Below are 19,630 nucleotides of genomic sequence, written 5' to 3'. Positions count from 1 at the left end.
AAAAGCCTTTGACAGAGTAGAATGGAATTATTTATTTAAAGTATTACAATCTACCAGAAGAATATATTAATTGGATTAAAGCATTGTATAATGGACCGTTGGCGAAGGTAACAGTAAATGGATATGTATAGAACCAATTTAAATTAAGTTGGTCAACTCGACAGGATGTCCGTTATCCCCCTCATTGTTCGCTTTAGCAATAGAATCATTGGCAGAACTGATAAGAATAGAAAATAAAATAAAAGGGATAAAAATAAAGGAGGAGTATAAAATCAGTTTATTTGCAGATGACATCATAGAACCAGAAATATCAATAAAAGAACTACATAAGAAATTGGAGAATGGAGAAATATTGGGGTACAAGATCAACACAAATAAAAGTGAAGTGATGCCAATGAGTAACGCGGATTATACAGAATTTAAAAAAGAATCACCATTTAAATGGCAAACACAAGAAATCTGATACCTAGGTATTAGATTAGATAACATCTTAAGCCACTTGTACAAACTAAATTATCAGCTACTAAAAAAGAAATTGCAGGAGGACTTGGAACATTGGAAAGAATTACTGCTGATGTTGATAGAGGGTAAATTGCATTAAAATTAATCTTTCCAAGGATACAATACTTATTATTCTCTTTAGTTCATTAAAGAATTTCTCTGTTAAGGGAATTGGCAATGATTGAAATAAGGAAATTCTTGTAGAAAGGGAGGAAACAGAGGATAGGTTTAACAAAGAGGTACAACCAAGGTGGTAGGCAGTTACCAAACTTTAAAAATTATTATAGAGCAGCACAATTAAGATATTTATCAGATTTTTACCAGACAAGGGAAAACCAGACTGGACAAAGATAGAATTAGATAAAATAGGGGAAAAGGTACTGGAACATATACTATATAAGTGGGATGAAAAGCTGATGCAATATAAAAGCTCACCATTACTGCATCATTTACTTAATTTATGGAAGATCCACTTAGAAAGGAAAAAAAACAAATGACCAAATACCAAAATTGTTATTGACACAAAACCCACTAATCCCTTTTACAATAGATAACCTTTCCTTTAGAGAATGGGGGAGAAAAGGAATCAAAAGAATAGAAAATTGTTTTTTGGTAAATAATTAATTAACATTTAAACAGTTGAAGTACAAATATGGAATAACTCATAGTACAATGTTTGCATATCATCAACTGAAAACTTACTTAAAGGATAAATTTGGAAACAGACAAATTACCAGAAGGAAGCATCTTTGAATACGTGATTACAGACACAATGATAATTAAAAGATTTATAACAAACATGTACATTAAGCTGCAAGATAAGGAAAATTATAAAATAAGCTACAAGCCTAAACAAAAGTGGGAAAAGGATAAAGATTAAAAATGAAACATGGGAAAAGTTATATTTAGGAACTATGAAGAATACAATAAACAAGGTTACACCTGATACAGTATAATTGGTTACATCACGCCTCAAATGTTAAAAGAATGGGATCCAACATCAGACAGATGTTTTTGCTGTAAGAAGGAAATGGGAACAACAGTACATGTAATTTGAGCATGTAAGAAAGTGAAAATATTTTGGGAAGATCTAAATCAGATATTAAATAAAATCACAAAAAATAACATACCAAAAAATCCAAAGATCCTTCTTCTAAGTAATACAAGTAGTAAGGAATTAGGCCTCAAATTGGATAAAGCGCAAAAAAAGATTTATTATGATAGCCTTAGCAGTAGCAAAAAATTGTATAATGTCAACTTGGAAAATGGAAGAGAGCCTGAGAATGGTACATGGAAATTAATAAATGTATTCCATTGGAAAAAAATTAAGATACAATTTAAAAAATAAAGTCACATTATTTGAACAAATTTGGGAACCATACATGGAACATAACAGAGAGGGCTTGCCTCAGACCTCCACCCCCTAAAATGATATGAAGACAAAATGACTTGATCCAGTGTGTAAAAGTAGATGACATATTTTTCTTATTTATTTTTCATTGTGTGAAAACATTGTTTATGTTGAATATTTATTGGTTTTGGAGGGGGGTGGGAAGAGGGGAGGGAGGGTAGGGGAAAAAAGGGAGAAAATGCCACTGTATATTTAATGAGAAACATTTGTATATCTTTTGGTTGATATGGTTCACAGTGTGAAAAATAAAAAATATTTTAAAAATTCCAATAAGTTGGTCAGGGAGGATCTTCCCTTCATGAAACCACACTGACTTGGACCCATCATATCATGCACCTCAAGGTATTTCATAACTTTGTCCTTGAGAATTGACTCCAATAACTTTACAACTACTGACATCAGATTGATAAGCCTATAATTTCATTTTTTCTGCCTTCCTCCTTTCATAAACAGCGGAATTACAATTGTGACCTTCCAATCCTCTGGAACCATGTCAGAATCCATGGATTTGTGGAAAATCAATTCCAGTGCCTCCACAATCTCCAAAGCCACCTCCTTCAAAACCTGTGGATGTACCTCATCTGGTCCAGGAGACTTATCTTGGACCTTCAGTCCATTCACTCTCTAGTAATCTTGACTACTTAATTCCATTCCCTGAGACCTCTATCGGGTATATTGCTATCGTCTTCCTCAGTGAAGACTGATGCAAAATACCTCTGCCATTTCCTTTGTTACCCATTATAATTTCTCCAGCATCATTTTTTTTAAGCAGTCCTACATCTACCTTTTGCTGTTCATATTTTAAAAACTCTTAATATCCTTTTGTATGTTATTTGCCAACTTCCTTTCATAATTATCTTTTCTTTCCTAATTACTTTCTTTGTGTCTTTGTGTTTTAAAAAGTTTCCCAGTCCTTTTTTTCCACTAATTTTTGCCTCCTTTTATGCCCTCCTTAGCCTTAACCTCTCCTTAGACACATTTATGCCATTTTCCCATTTATAATTTTCCTTTTTCTTGGAATATATCTATCCTGCATTCTTTTTCTTGTAGAAATATCATCCAATTCTGCTCTGCCGTCCCTCCATCGAGCTTACTTTTCCAGTCAACTCAGGCCAGTTCCTCTCATATCATTGTAATTTCTTTTGTTCCACTGAAATATTGACATCTGAAATTAGCTTCTCTTTTTCAAATTTGAAACTGAACTCTCTCATGTTATGATCACTACTACTTTAAACTTTTCCGGAGAGGGCTGGAGTTCCCCGACCGGCCACTACTCCATCACGTGACTCCTTGATCACTACTTCTTAAGGGTTCCATTACCTTTAGTTCCCTAATCAGCTCAGGTTCATTACACATCACCCAATACATCATGACTCCTGACAGCCCATTGCAGGCACCCACCTCTCTGTAATAGACTTGCTTTGTGCATCTCGTCACCGTAGAGCTCTGCCCTTGTATTTGACTGTGCTAGTGTTGTGTCCCTATCTTCTGCTGTGGCTGGTGCCCTAGACATTTACCTTTCACAGGCAGGATCAGCTGAAGATTATCTTGTCAGGAAGCACCAAATGTGTTCCATACTTCTGCAGCACCGTAAGACATAGGAGCAGAAATAGGCTATTCAGCCCATTGAGTCTGCCCTGCCATTCAATCATGACCTGATCTATTTTCCCCACTGTCTGGCCTTCTCCCCGTAACCTTTGATGTCCTGGCTAATCAATAATCTATTAATCCTTTCCTTAAATGCATCCAATGACCTGACCACACCTCCTGTGGTAACAAATTCCACAGATTTACCACCCTCTGGTTGAAGAACTTTCTCCACATCTGTTCTAAGCAGGTACCCTTTAATCCTGAAGTTGTGTCCTCTTGACAGGCTCTCCCACTGAGGGAAACAACTTTTCACATCTTCTCTGTGCTACACCTTCTGTTTGACTTTGGGCAGTGACCACACAATCTTAGAACCAGCCAGCATTTCAAGCTGAAACATGTACCATGTGGACCAAAGTTTCAGAAAGGAAGAACTGTGTTAAAAGCTGGCATTGAAAGGAAACAAATGGAGGTGCAACCATTGGCACAGGAACCTGTCACCATGGCCTGGGTGGCATCACTTTACAAGCAGAGCTCAGACTGGTAGATAGCAATGGTGACAGGTGATCAGCTCAAGGTGGTTGTTCTGGGATGAACAGACCTGTCCCAGGACAGTGTCTTGTGCTGGCAGGGCAAGCCAGAGTGGGTCCAGGCCTCTGGTGTTTGGTTTACACCCCTCCAACCCCGGCTCTTGTTACATGGATATTTTCTGCAGCATGGCTTTGTGCAGCTATTGGGGATGCCTTATCCGTGTGGTCAAACTGTGATTCAAATAATGTGAAATAAATCTGGACACCTGCCTACTTGATGTTTGTACATGTCACTGACCCAGACAGCAGCTGTCCCAAAGAATCAACCACCACTGCACTGGTCAGTGTCCTTGGTGCTGCTGGCTCTGGGTACAGTTGCCAACAAACAGCCAGTGAAAGGGGGGAGAGGGGAAAACCAACCCAACACACACGGATGGCATTTAATGCTGTCCCAACACAGACATACTGATCCCTGGCAGCTCCGGGATTGAATACAACACGATCTGTCCTGTGCTGATTACTGATACAGAACAGTTGAGAGCCAAGCAGTCCATCAAATTAAAATCTGCACTTAATTACAAAAATGATTTGAACTCAGGCCTCCGAATTAGCGCAAAAATTAAATCAAATCATAAAAATATCCAAAGCTGGTCCTGATGCAGAGCCCACCCTTGAGGGTGGACTTGGCCCCAGAGTGGGGAGGAGAATGGGAGGGGGAAGTGGGCGAGAATGATTGCCCCTGCTGTAGGGAGGGGTGGCCAATACCATGTGAGATAGAGAGTGCCTGTCCCTTGTCTGAATGCCGCCAAGAGGTTTACTTGCACCAGGAGAGCACCCACTTTACTGGTACAGCTGGAACCCACTGGCCAAGGGATTGGACCCACTGGCCAAGGGCTGGAACTGTTGTACTTCACACACTATTGATCATGAATGTTTCTGGGCAGCAGGACAGCTCAGTGCCAGAGGGAGCTGGGGACAGAACCTTCGCTAACCAAGAGTGAGCTTGGTCCCGCTGGAACAGAGCCAGAAGGCAGGTAGGATCTGGTCTCTGAGTGCTCCTCGGAACTGGCAGAGTAGCAACATGGTTGCACCCACAGAATAGAAAGCCACTTCTCTTGTCTCAAAATCCAGATAAACCCCCACTACACGGGGTGGAGGGCCCAACAGAGGCACCTCCTGGCTCGCATGCCAAGCAGACAGCTTCAATCCAAACCTCTCCACACACCAACTGAGCGCGTTCCTGCCCAGCCGGCTGCAAGAACCACTCCGCTCTATCCCCGCGCATGCCACCCCAATGGCCCAGAAACCATTGCCCTGGATACCAACTTCCCAATAATGACGGCCATTTGTAAACCGCTGGAAACCAAGCACTTGGCAACAGTTGTAAAAACGTTCAGGCAGGTTAGGGTAGTCTTGGGGCTGCTCGGCAATAGACAGGCTGGTGTAGTGGTTGCCCAGCAGCAGCTTCTTGTGGGCACTGCGTTGGTTGAAGGTCACTCTAGTGTTGTCTATCAAAGGGAAGACATCAGTGTTAGATGGGCAGGCTGCATCCTTCCCACCTCCCTGAACCTAGGCCTCACCTTAACCCCCTTCCTCTCCATTTCTAACCCCCCCACCCCAACCCCAGTCCCCCGTCACCCCCCACCACATGCCCGAGTTACCTCCCTGCAGCAGGAAACCCAGACCGGATGCTCGACAATCATTCCTTCCCCAACCATATGGACAACCCATTGGGACACCATTGCAACCACTTCAGATAGTCCCTGAGATGTGACCTGTAGCTTCCCCCGTCTCACACAACACCCCCGTCTCTCCCCCCAACTTGCAGATTCCTGTGTCCCATCCCACCACAACGGTTATTGTTCCCAGTCACCCTTCTGTGTCATTCCCCTACCCCACTGCCTCTACCTCCCTACCCCCCAGTCACCCTTCTGTGGCCTGCTTCACACCTGCGGGGAGGCAAGACGGGTAGATGAGAGAGTATAGCAACATGGGGGAAAGGTGCTGTGGCAGTTATGAATGAGGGGAGGGAAGGCCAGAACCACCACCTCGAGGGCCCAGGTGCAGATTTTTTAAGGAGTGAAGTGAGATGCTGCACTGTACTCTCATTGAATCCCACCCAGGGTGATCAGCCAGTGAACAAGGGTTTAATTGTGTTGTTTGGAATTGTCTCAGAACAGGAGCTGAGATGGGGTAGAATCTGTGAAAACAGTCAAGGGTTTCTCAAACTAGATGGAGAGTTTGCAAGTTTAAGTATATTGTCATGTATACTTGGACTCATGAACAGGTCAGCAAGTCATCTCTGATGTGTACATAGCAGCACAATAGCACATGGTGCTGTTTGGCTATGGGGTGTGATGGGTTTATTCAGGACCCTGACAGGCTGCAGGGAAGAAACCACTTTTGAAACACAGCAGGGCAAGCAACATACTTTATGTAGCAAAGATAAAGATCAATAATCAACATTTTGGGCTTGAGCCCTTCATCAAGTCAGCAGTGCCTGAGTGGGTGCTCTCCTGGAGTAAGTGAACCCCTTGCCAGCATTCAGGCCAGGGACAGGCACCTTCTATCTCATACACAGTGTAGCCAACCCTCCATGCAGCAGGGGTGATCAGTCTCGTCCACCTCCCCTGCTGAGTTTTGCCAGCATTGTTTTTTTACTTCAATCCCAGTGTCTGCAGACTTTCGTGTTTTACCCCATACCATCTTTGAACCTGTCTGACCACAGAGAGGAAACACAAAAGTCTGCAGATGCTGTAATTGTGGTTAAAAAAAAACAAGATCCTGTAGGAACTCAGCCAGTCTTTTCATCTTCTATAGGAGACAATGGGGCTGTTTCTAGTGAGCCGGGAAAAGCGCGGTGATGCGAGGTGAAGCGCGGTGATGTGTGGTGACACCTCGAATCTGGCCACACTGTAAACACATCCAGTTGTGGCTGATGTGCAGCGATTCGAGGTGCTCCGGCGTCCTACTTTTGAGGTGTCGATGCGGGGTGATCACATCCTTTTATGCCCTCCCTTTTTATGTCCCTCGCATCACCGCGCATTTTAGGATTAGCCGAACTATTTCTACCGAGCGATGAATACGCGGTGATGCAGGGCGATGCGAGGTGACCAGGAAGTCCGATGAGCAATTGAAAACCGCAGGTGAAAAATCGCGACTTCCGGTGAGTCACCCGTGGTGTTTCCACTGCGAGGTCGTCCCTCGCATCACCCCGCATCGACCACCTCAAAAGTAGGACGCCGGAGCACCTCGAATCGCCGCACAATGGCCACAACCAGATGTGTTTACAGTGCGGCCAGATTCGAGGTGTCACCACGCATCTCCGCGCTTCACCTCGCATTACCTCGCATCACCGTGCTTTTCCCGGCTCACTAGAAACACCCCCATAGATACATTGCCAATGTTTTGGGTCTGAGCCCTGAGAAACCAATGTGGTTTTCCTTGGAGATTGAGGAGTTTGTACAGGAACTCTGGGAACAGAGACCATTGTGAGAAGAGGTTGGTCCTCAAGGTCAAGCCCCAGTTGGCAGGGGGGGGGGGGGGGGGGGGGGAGGGAGGCAGATTTCAATGGTGTCAGAGTTGGATTGGGAAATGAATGATACGTGGGAGGTTTTTGAAAGCGAGCGAGAGATGGCTATCAGTACACCCCAGGAGGTGAGAAGAAATGCTGGCAAAGTTCAAGGAAATCTGGGTCATGAAAGATCTTTATGTTTTGATCATAAAAAGGTGGTCAGATGCAGGCAGCATGGTCAGCATAGCAGTTAGCGCAATGCTGTTACAGTGCCAGCGGCTGGGACAAGTGTTCGAATCCTGCGCTGTCTGTACGGAGTTTGTATGTTCTCCCCATGTCTGCATGGGTTTTCTCCAGGGGCTCAGTTTTCTGTCTCCATCTCAAGAGATAACTCTCAACAGGCATCAACTCCCACAGCTACCTCAACTTTCCACCCTGTCCCCATAAGAATTCCATTCCATTCTCAATTCCTCCTTCTCTGTTGCATCTGCTCCCAGGATGAGGACTTCCATGTCAGATCAAAGATGTTCTCCTCCCCCTCCAAACAATGTGGCTTTTCTTCTACACCATCAACTCGGCCCTCACCTGCATATCACTAGACACATATTCCCTTTTCCATTTTCTGCAGGGAATTCCTCCATGACTCTCTTGTCCACTCCTCCCTCACCACCATTTGTCCTCTTGGGACCTACCCATGTGACCACAGGAGATGCTCCACTTGCACCCATACCATCTCCCTCAGCACCATTCGGGGCCCCAAACAGTCCTTCCAATCTGCAGGGGTCATCTACTACATCTAGTGCTCCCGCTGTGGTCTTCTCTTCATCAGAAAGACTGGACCCGGACTGGGAGAACACTTCGTTGAGCACCATAATAGCTTTGATCTTCCAGTGGCCACCCATTTCAATTCCCCATTCCAGTTCCTTGCTGACATGTCTGTCCATGGTTTCATGCACTACCAGACTGAAACCACCCGCAAAATGGAGGAAAAACGCCTCAGCTTCTGACTGGGCATCCTCCAACTGGATGGCATTACCATCGACTTCCCTGGCTTTCGTTGAACCCCCGTCACCATCCCCCAGCTTTGTCTCTCCCGTCTCCTTTCACACGGACATGATAAATTCTCACCTTATCATATCGTGTTGGTCTAGATTCCTCATAGCCAGCATTGTCAGAATTCTGAGATTTCCTGCTTCTGCCTTATTCTGCTTATTCCTTAAGGAAGGGCTCAAGCCCAAAACGTGGGCAATGTATCCGACTCCCATGGACCATTTTGGTGTGTTTTTACTCTAAAGCCCTTCAGCTAGTCCAGCAGAGAATCTGACTGCAGGGGGAGGGAGAGACTATACTCACATTGCAGGAAGTTCTGTCGTTTCTGGGTAGCTGAGCTGATGCAGGTGGATGGTCTCTCTGTGAAGACAAACAGAGTTCTAGGCAGGACTCAAGACAGAGCTGTAAGCCCTCCACCCATGGCCACACAGCCAGCATGCCTCAGGGGCCTCAGGAGAAACGGGCGAGGCCACATTGTGTAAGCAATTGCATGTGCGGATGACGAGGTGGGTGGGGGGGGGGGGAGAAGAGAAAGGAGAGGGCCGTGAGGGGGTGGGGATGGAGGGAGCACTGCAGTTCTGGGAGTGGGGGGTGAGAGGCAGATCACTTACCTGGCCTGTCTGCAATATGTGGACCATGGACCAGGCTCTGGATCAGTGTTGGTTTTCCTTTCCCTGGAACAAAAGGATTCAGGTCCCAGTTCATGTCACATGTCGTTTCCCCCCTGACCCCCCCCCCCATAAACTTTGTCTCCCACTGCCTAAGAAAGGCAGCCAACACACTGAAGGACCCATCACACCCCAGACCCTCTAATCTGGGAGAAGGCAAAGGGTGTGAACTCAAACACCAGCAAGTTAAAGACAGTGTCTTTCCTGCAGCCATCAGGCTCCTGAATGAACTCCACAATAGTGCTCCAACACTGCCTTGCTTCGCGTGCTGATTGATCTTCCTTTCCTTGGCAGTTGCCTGCTGACCTGTCAGTGTGCTTGGTCAGGAGCCCTTCTCACCTGTAACGGATCTGTGTTTACATCAATCCTCAGTTTAGTGTTAAAATTATATTTTATCTAGATATGGTTTAATAAGTTAGTTTTTGGGTGGACATGGCTAATTTACATTCTACAGACATGGTTCTTTGAGAGAGAAGATGGAGATTCATTTGCAGAAATAGAATGGTTGCTGATTGAAGTAGAGTTGAAAGAATTTATGATGGTTCTTGAGATACTGGAAACAATAGGTGTGGTTTCAGAAGCACCTGTGTAAACACATGGCCATTTTGTGTCCATGTGGACAGATATCACAGAGGCATTAAGTGGACTTGGATGCATTTAGCACATCCAAGACATTGAACGTCAAAGACAGAAATGATGTCACATAACACGTCACATGATTTGCCAGAAATATATTATTGAAATCAGAGACAAAAAAATGAGTTAAAGCTGCTATTCTGTTAAGATGCAGAAAGAAAGACCAAAATGATGCTAAAGTTTTAAAAATTGATTTTTCAGAGTTTAGGTCTTGAACACCTACACACACATTTACATTTGCGCATAGTGGGGTTTAAATTTATAGTTTGAGGTAAGCAAGGAATGTCATGTTATTCTTCTTTTTCTTTGGCTTGGCTTCGCGGACGAAGATTTATGGAGGGGGTAAAAAGTCCACGTCAGCTGCAGGCTCGTTTGTGGCTGACAAGTCCGATGCGGGACAGGCAGACACGATAAAAGCTATTATTTTGAATTTACCATTGCCTGGTGAATTTTTGCCATTGCTGTTCTTTTGTTAATGCTAACAAAGTTTCTCGCCCCTTACAAAATTAAGAGGGTTGTTAGTTCGTGACACATTCAACGAGGTGTTTTGTGACAAACAGACTCAAAGATGCTCAGCTGATTTGCCCTCAGCAGTCAAGGTGTTTGTATAAAATGTTGGAAAGTTGTTAAAGACTTATAAACCTTTGGTTCGACCACATTTGGAGCACTGGGCAGTTTTGGTCTCCCCATTACAGGAAGGATGTGGAAGATTTTGAGAATGCAGAGGTGATTTACCAGGATGTTCCCTAGTTTAGAGGGTAGGAGATATGGGGAGAGGTTGATCATACTTGGGCTATTTTATTCTGGAGTGTCTGAGGATGACAGGCGATGAGAAGTTTATAAAATTATGAGTCATTGATAGAATGGACAGATGGAATCTTTTCCCCAGGTTGGGTTTGCAAGTCCCAGAGGGCCATTTAAGCTGAGATTTACAAGGTTTTGTTTTACATGCAGTATTAGGTGTGTGGAAGTGTTGTCAGGGAAGAGGAGGAAGCAGACACAATGCAATGCATAAGCTGCATTTCGACATGCAGAGAATAGGGGTGCAGACTGCATGCAGTGGGATGGGATGAGTTGGAATGGTCCAGTATGTACCCACCCCCCCAATATCCAACCACACTCTACCCAGCCCCCCAACCTATAGTCCACAGGTCATAGCTACCCTGGAAGCCCAGGGCCTCTCTCTCCCTGCCCAGCCATTCCAGAAAAAACTGCTGTCTATGAAAACCTCCCTCTAATACTCCTTAAATCATTTCCTTAAATCTCTGCCCTCTGCTTTGGGGACCTCGGTTTCGGGTAATGTTTACATCATTGTACATCATCGTGTCCCTCACACTTTCTCTATTCCAAAGAAAACAACCTGTGGCGGCTCATCACAAGGCAGGCGAACCAGCCCCATTTGTAAGCCACGCGGTAGGGCAGCCGGTCAAAATGGTGCTGTCGGGGGTTTCCCTTCCTTCCAGCTCAGGGCTCAGAAACACACGCTTGGAGACCACGTGACGCCTGGGTGACGTCAGCACCCTCCAGCGCAGTTCTCAGTCAGGTCCGGACTGGGAGTATAAGTCCAGCCCAGCAGCCTGCAATAAACCAGTCTGCTCACTGATCTCAACCAGTCTAGTTGCATGTGTTATTGCAGGAGCAGAGTAGCTGCCGCTACAAACCCTCGTTATCCTCTGCAACACATCAACGTGCTAGAGAAACAGCGGGTCACACAGCTTCTATAGGAATTGAAAGGTAATCCATGTTTCAGGCCTGATCCCTTCGTCAAGGTTCAAGCAGGCAATAGAAAAGTGGGAGGATGGAAGAAGAGGCAAAGGGAGGGAATAGAGGAGAGAGGGAGGAATGGGCAGGGGAAGGACAGGGCAGGGGGTGGGGGTGAAGGAGGGAGGATGGGGCAGAGGGAGAAAGGGGAGGAGCAGAGGCCAAAAGGTAAGACGTCACAGGTGATAAGGGTGGGAAGATAGAAGCTGAAAAGTGATGGGGAAGGGGCAGCTCTGAATGGAGAGGGAAGGGGGTGGAAAGCTAGAGGAATAGGTCAGAGAGGTGGGGGAGGTTAATGGAAACCGGAAAAGACAATGTTAATTCCATCTGGTTAGAAGGTTGATGGCACTAACATAGACCACTGTTGAGCCCCAGGTTCCAAGTATTGCTCTGTGTGTAAAACCCTCCAGCCTTCAGTCTCTGCCTTGAGCTTCATCAACTTGGGTGACCCTACCTGGAGCCCATGTCATTTACACACCTCTCACAATCTACTCTCCGGGGAGAGCAGCCCCATCTACAGTATCCCAGCAGAGCAGGGGGGTGGAGGGGCGGTGGTGTTTGGGTCATAGTGTGGAGGGCAGGAATGAAGGAAACACCACCTACCAGGAATCTCTGTCTGATTCTGACCATGCATTGGACCATTGTTTTTCATCCTGGTGTTCTTGTTTTTCTCTGTTGAATAAAAAAAAGTAATAACCCACATGAATTCCCCTCACCCCACTTCCCCTATAACTAGCCCCAAAAATCTGCTGATTCCCCCCTCTCTCTAACCTGGGGTCACTAGGCAGTGACAGGGTGCAGAATCCCTATCTGATTCCCCCTCTCTCTAACCCCAGGGTCACTGGACAGTAATCCCAACTGTCTAGCTCATTTAGCCAGGCTCTCTGCCCATAGTGCACAGAATTCCACAGGCTAGCAAAGCAGCAGCTTTGGTGACCGTGGATCATGTGGGAACCACTTTCCAGAACCCCAATGAGTTTGAGCCCGCACTCACTGGTTTTGGGCTGCTTGTCTTCAGACGGCTTGCTTGCTTCAACCTTTTCTTTCCTTTCAGCAAAAATTGGTTCTCGACCCAGAAGGCACCCTGTGGATGGTACAAGCACATTACAGTCAGAACTATGGGAGTGTTACATAATCATGGTTGATGGGAGTGCCAGAAAGGCAGCTCAGTGACAAACACACCAAGGTCCTAGAGAAACTCATCAGGTCTGGGCTCTTCCTCAGGATTCTGGAAAAACACAGATTCTACATTCCCTCAGCATTTCAATGAGATGCTTTCTTCATGACCTTTGCCCACTATTCCATCCCCACTGACCACTCCCTGACATGGGATTTCCACTTGCAACCACACTCATTCAGCAGCATCTCCCTCGGTGTCAGTAAGACCAAGAAGCTGGCCATACACTTCTGGAAGTGGAATGGAGCTCATTCACCTCAATGGCATGGAGATGGGGATAGTAGATGGTGGCAGTGATTTACATCTCCAGTAGGGACACAGCAGAATGCTACACTGCAGGATTACAGAGATACAGGACGCCAGGGTATGGGACTGGGGCTGTCAGGGTTCATCACTCACCCAGACTCTCTGTCTGCTCCTCGACCAATTGCAGCTGCTCAGTCTTTGGCTGTTTGGAATTGGCTTTCTCTGCAAAACAAGAAACTCTGTATGCCCACTCTATCAATTTCTTCAGAACACACAATAGAAGGTAAAGCAGTTGGTGGTGGCTGGGCCCTGCAGAGCTCCTACAGCAATGCCCTGGGATGATTGATTGCCAACGCCCACAACCATTTTTCTCTGCTTCCAACTACTGCAGTTTTCTTAACTGACACCCACTAACAGTTTCACTCTTGCCTCACTTCCATAACTCCACTCTTGGAAAAACAGGAGTTAAATGAGGCTGCTGTCGTTCTGACTGATCTCTGTATTTTCACTTGTTATTCTATGTATGGGTTGACTTGCTGATTTGCTCACAAAACAAACTTTCTCACTGTACTTTGGTACATGTGACAATGAACTGGTCTGAACCCATGAGATGGTGGCTCTGAAGCCGAGTGTTGCTCAGTGAACCCCTCCTGGAGTTCAGGGAACTGGGGATTGGAGCAAACAGCAATATTCCTTTCCATTCACTTGCTGATAAGAGTATACTGGTTGTACAATGCAGAATCACACAGCATAGAATAGGCCCCTAAGCCCACCTCATCCATACTGGCCCAGTTGGCATCCTGGACTAGTCCTTTCTGTCTCCATTCGGTCCATATCCTCCTAAACCTTCAGGGAACTGGGGATTGGAGCAAACAGCAATATTCCTTTCCATTCACTTGCTGATAAGAGTATACTGGTTGTACAATGCAGAATCACACAGCATAGAATAGGCCCCTAAGCCCACCTCATCCATACTGGCCCCGTTGGCATCCTGGACTAGTCCTTTCTGTCTGCATTCGGTCCATATCCTCCTAAACCTTACCGGTGTCTGTCCAAATGTCTGTGAATGTCAAAATAGTGCCCACTTCTATAGTCTCCTCTGGCAGTTTGTTCCAGATATAAGCCACCCTCTGAGTGAAAGTTACCTCATAGGTTTCCCAGAAATCTTCCCCCTCTCACCTTAAACCAATGCCCGGTTTCTAGAATCATTTCCCTGGGAAACAGGTCTTGAGCATTCACTTTATCTGTGCCCCTCATGAGTTTACAAACCTCTACAATGTCTCCTCTTGGCATCTGATGCTCTAAAGGATAAAGATCCAGACCATCTAACCCCTTCCTATGACTCAGCCCCACAACATCCTGGTGAATTTCCAGTAACTGGGAGACCAGAACTGCACACAGAACAGGTGTGGTCTCACCAACACCTCATACAACTGTACAGTGATGTCCAAACTTTTGTACTCTACATCCTGCCCAACTAAGGCAGGGGTGCCAAACACCTTCACGACCCCATCCATCCGAGTTGCCATCTTCTCCATCTCCCTATTCTACACACTCTCCAGGACCTAACCACTCATTGTACATCATACCCTGCTAATGACCTCCAATCAATCCCGGACTTCCCAAGTGTTGGTATATGTTGTCCCTCAGAATCTCCTCCAGGAATTATCTGACTACTGACATCCAGCTCACTAACCTACACCATGACTTGTCCCTGCTATTTTTTCTTATTTAGTAACAGCACTCGTGACACCCTAAATCAGCTCCCATTTGTCCTGCAATCCCCAGTTCCCTGAACTCCAGGAGGGGTCCACATTTCACAGTGCACTAATAAGTGCACCCATTTGGAAACTGTAGAGAGTCAACCTACCAGAAATAAGTTACAGCAGCCAGACCTCATTCTGTTCTTGTGGCTCAGAAGGGAAGGGTAGAGAGGAGAGTAATAGTAGGGGATTCATTGGTTAGGGATACAGGAGATTCTGTGGAAAGGAACAAGACTTAAATGGTATGTTGCCCCCCAGGTGCCAGGGTTAGAGACATCTCTGAACACCCTCAATGAATTCTTGAGCAACCAGATGTCGTGGTGCACGTTGGTACCAGTGACATGGATAGGAAAAGTGATGAGATCCTGAGGTCCAGCAGGACCTCCAGGGTGGTAATCTGGATTGCTGTCTGCGTCATGCTAGAAGCAGTGATGGAATCAGATCAAATAGTAGAGGCTTCTAGATAGACACAGGGATTTGCAGGGCATGGAGGAATATGGTTCATGTGGAGGCAGAAAAGGTTTAATTTAATCTTCAGACATTGTATGAAAGGCCTTTCTGAAATCTGCATTGCGCTAATCAAAATATTCAATCACGACTCCACCTAGCAAAAGCAAACCATCCTGAATGAGGGCTGCCTTCCCTCCGACTTTTTCCAATGACTTCCCCCAAAAGTGAGTTCAGACTCTCACATTACTACCAGCTGCCCTTGGATAAGGGTACTCCATTGTCACGGAGTTACTCACTCACAACACCCACTCTATGGCAGATACACACACCAGGCAAGGGGTGAAGACCACTGTGCCTTGACTGGGATCACGGAGTTGGGTACCCAGCCGCCACCACCCAATTCATCAGCTGGATCTGGATCACTGATCACCAGGAGGTTCACCCTGGCAAGGGGGTTGTGCTGTGCAATCTCCATGAGGCAGGTTAAGACATTGCTTAAGCAGCGCCAGTCGCCAGGGAGATGGGTGAAGTGGTGCAAAGATGGAGGGGCTGAAGCCAGGCTTGTGGAGAGCCTGGACCTCCTGATGTAAAGGACTCACCAGCCTGTTCCAATTGTTGTACTCTCTGCTCCAAGGAAATCTTCAGCTGCTTTGTCAGTTTGCCTCGGATTGCAGACACCGCTTTGGCGATGTGGACTAGTTTCTTGGCATCAACTTCAACCTGCTCCTGTGACGTGGAAGTATCCAGCGGGACTTGAAGATATTCAACTCTCTGAAACCAAATTATCAACATCAAGATAACTGCCTTCTCCAGCAGAACCGCAATGCCCACAAATTAAAGCCTACCAGCGGCAGATTGATCACACCCAGCCTCAGGAGCACACCTATGGGGCAGCCAGGTAGGGGGAGATGGGGACCCTTGTACCTTCCAGAAAGTGATGCCCCCCTTGTGGGCAAGTGCTGATTTAAGCTGCTCCTTGTATTCCTTCAGCTTCTCCAAACGACTACTCATCTGGTCCAGCCTGGCCGCACACCTGGTGTCTGCTCTGTTCTCTTCCTCTTCAATCAGTTTGTTTGCCATTCTCTCCTCTCGCTCGATCATTGCCTTCATCTCTGCAAACTCACCCTCAACGACTGCTCTCTGAGTCCCCGACGAGTCCTGTCACACAGGGAAGTAAATGCCAATCCCGTCAGAAACAGTGGCTGGCGCACCAGGTAGTGCCATTGCTCGTCAGCAACAGCAGGCACAGGTTTTGTGTGTGGAGTCTGTATGCTCCCCCAATGACCGCACACTTCATCCATGGCCTCCTGCATGCTAGAGACAAGGGGGCCCCAGGACATACACCACAGCACCCCCCGCAGCAAACAACAGGATGGGAACATGAACATGGGGGATGCGGTTGCCTTGAGACCTGACATGGATGACAGGCCGAATGGTCAGCCACTGTGACAATTAAATAATTCTGGGAATGAAGGCAGAAGTGAGGGGTCCTCAGGATCACGTCCCTCCAAAGCTGGTGGCATGTCCAGCATTGGCATCTGCGGAAGCCTTGCCACCAGACACATTTACGGAAGCCTTAGCACCATCCACTGACCACAGCAGCCTTGGCACCAACTGCACATCACTGTAGTCTAGACACTGGCCACATACCTTCACATGCTCCTTCTGAAAATTCATCATCTCCACACTGTGCTGCAGTTGGATGATCTCATATTCCACCGTCTTCTGTTGAACTTTCAGCTCCTCCTAGGGAGAGAGGGTTCCTGGTTCAGACAGTGCTGTTGGTACAAATCCACACTACCCCTTCCCCCACCTGCTGCCCCCAGGATGGACTGGAGTTCGGGCACCTTTCACTGAATGATGTGTCCTCATTCCCTGTAGGGCTGAGCTGGACCCTGAACCAAAAACCACGGAATGGCTGCAGTTGCGAGAGGAGAAACAACCTACTGAGAACGTCAGCGAGTCAAGCAGCAGGCCATTGGAGAAAAAGAATTGTCCATGGTTACTGTCAGCACCCTTTTTCAAGAAGCTGTTAGTTCTGATTCCAAATGGACACCTTATAAAACTTCCTACTGGTCAGAAATGGCATGGAGTCAGCAGAAACATCAAGCAGACGGAACTCCTCTGCACCAGCCCTCTCCCACAGCAACAAGCTCCACCTGCCTCCATCTGCAGCTCCCCCTTGTGTCACTGCAGCCCAGCCTACCTGTGAAATAATAAGTTTAACAAAGGGTTAATTAATTTGGTGAGAATACAATTGCTCTGTAACATAGGTGAGAATGTGACTGTCCTCTAACATGACCTTCCCATTGCTGTAGTGAGATAGTAACTAACACCATAAAGAATGTAGTAAGACTAAATAAGTCTGCACACACAAAGGAACATGTTTTTGTGAAAACAACTGTGTGAAGTTCGTCTGAAACTTGTAGGGTCTCACACAGATCCCTGCTTGAATGGAATCAGTGTAGAGAATGAGTTACTGAACTCTTTCTTTGCACCCCTCACTCCCACTAGTACTAACAAGGCTGAATAAAGGAAACTTATATGCTTAATTGGTTCTGTTTATTTTATTACAGTGCAGGCCAACTTTCACATGGCGTAGTCATCAGGATCTCGCCGGGATGGAAGTCTCCGGTCAAAGAGGCCATCAGCGTTCAGGACGCTGGAGAGAGGATAAAGAGGCACCTTCAGATCCATTGTAACTGGCTCCCATCCCGATTTCTGATAACACAGTGGTCCCTCGTCCAAGGTTGACGTGGTACCCTGCTGAGATCCAGAAAAGAACCACGATAGGCAAGAGGACAAAGAGCACAGGTCAGTGGAGTATAGGTGTATGGTTACGTGACTGTAGTAGTTATATGCATACAGAATTTTAATTTGATTGGTTGGCCAAGAGAGGCCTGGATAAAAGGTAAATTTGTATGGCAGGCAGGAGATAAAATATGGGACATCAAATGGATAAGACTGATGGGGTGCCCTGGTACAACAAATGTGTTATTTGTATCCAAAATATTTGGCCCTTTTACACAGAGGTCCCACTAAATTGGTATATCAATCTGCCAAAGCCAGATCAGGTCGTTGGAGCATTCACAAGAAAAACCAGTTTGGTGTGACTTTTTACATAGGGGACGCAGAGCTGGCGTCAGAACAAGTCTAATCGGTGGGCATTTGGGTAACCACAGGGGGGGGCACAAACTGCCATTCAAAAACTCACTCGGGAGGGTACCATACCTGCCATGAATCTCCTCATGTGCTGCCGTCACACTTCCTCCTCCTCCTGATGTAACAGACAAATGATGTACTTGTATCGCGTGGACACAAAACCATGTGACGTTAGCAACGCAGGTGGGAACATGATAACTAATTTGGGGGGGCAATGCCCGTGAATGCTCCCCCTTGGCACTGGTCAGAGAGACCCGGCATCCTGGTACAAAAGAAGTCAGGGCCTGCAGCTTCACAGCTTAGTGTCCAAAAGGAAGGCAGGTAAGCCTTTTCAACAGGAGCTAAAGCGAAACACATCAGCTCGGATTCTACCTACCTTGGCCGGTAAGTACTGGGATGAAAATGACCCCCCCATAACGTGTTTGTCGCAATCCCACAGGTAAGTGAAGCAGTAAAAAGGCAGTTAATTACCATCTTTCAAGGGCACTGAAAAAGGGTCTAAGGTAAAGAATTTTGACAGCTGTCGGCAGCATTAACAAATCCACTGGATAATGAGGCATGGCCAGTTTGAGGAACATGGTCCATACAAGATAAAGAAAAAGCAGAACAAATGGTATAGGAAAAAGATGTAGGGAAGAAATGGAAAAAGTATGTGGGAATGGAAGGAACAAGGACAGAAAGAATGGCAGAAATTTAAAGAACGAAGCTGGAGGTGAAATTCAAATCATAGTGGGATAGTGTTATGTACAAAGGAGAGTGCACCCAAAGACTGGGAAGTTTTACAGACTGAGTGTGAGTGGCATGACAATTAGGAAAATAAAAACCAAAGAGAACAGAGCTCGGCGCCAAATAGTAAACCAACAGGTTTGATACCTCCTCACACAACTCTTACAGTGAATAATGATCACATGGCAAAGGAACTGGGGGTGCTAACACAGATGTTAGTAAACCTTGCAGATCCATGTACCAGAGAAACAAGAATTCTCGCAGGGAGCGTTGATGTATTGTCTATGGCACCTTACAGTGCCATCTGTAAAGGTTAAATCGCTGTGTTTTGGATTCTTAGTTAATTTTGTGCCTGTCTCTTTAAGAGAACTATTGTTTGTAGTGTTTACAAACAGTTACTATGATGTTATATTTCATAATATTCACCCAGGCTAACTGCTTGCGCATT

At 46.1% G+C, this 19,630-nt stretch overlaps 1 protein-coding gene across 3 annotated transcripts in view; it reads right to left on the bottom strand.

Annotated features, from left to right (window-relative positions):
* Nucleotides 1-1,963: 1,963 nt before the first annotated feature.
* The window catches only part of trim25 (tripartite motif containing 25), a 29,674-nt gene continuing 12,007 nt past the window's right edge, over nt 1,964-19,630 (bottom strand). Inside the window, exons 2-10 of one of the 3 annotated variants that reach the window (XM_069929630.1) lie at nt 16,945-17,040; nt 16,219-16,452; nt 15,894-16,065; nt 13,235-13,303; nt 12,653-12,742; nt 12,262-12,330; nt 9,205-9,267; nt 8,897-8,953; nt 1,964-5,537 (exon numbers count right to left, since the gene is read on the bottom strand). In XM_069929630.1, coding sequence (XP_069785731.1) covers nt 5,017-5,537; nt 8,897-8,953; nt 9,205-9,267; nt 12,262-12,330; nt 12,653-12,742; nt 13,235-13,303; nt 15,894-16,065; nt 16,219-16,452; nt 16,945-17,040 — 1,371 coding nt within the window. In that variant the 3' untranslated portion in view covers nt 1,964-5,016. The remainder of the gene's footprint in view (nt 5,538-8,896; nt 8,954-9,204; nt 9,268-12,261; nt 12,331-12,652; nt 12,743-13,234; nt 13,304-15,893; nt 16,066-16,218; nt 16,453-16,944; nt 17,041-19,630) is intronic. The other 2 variants (XM_069929632.1, XM_069929631.1) reach the window with 2 other exon arrangements.

Source organism: Narcine bancroftii, chromosome 3, assembly GCF_036971445.1.
Source record: "Narcine bancroftii isolate sNarBan1 chromosome 3, sNarBan1.hap1, whole genome shotgun sequence".
NCBI lineage: Eukaryota > Metazoa > Chordata > Chondrichthyes > Torpediniformes > Narcinidae > Narcine > Narcine bancroftii.
The sequence above is the reverse complement of the archived record's forward strand: the minus strand, read 5'-3'. Positions and strand labels throughout refer to the sequence as shown.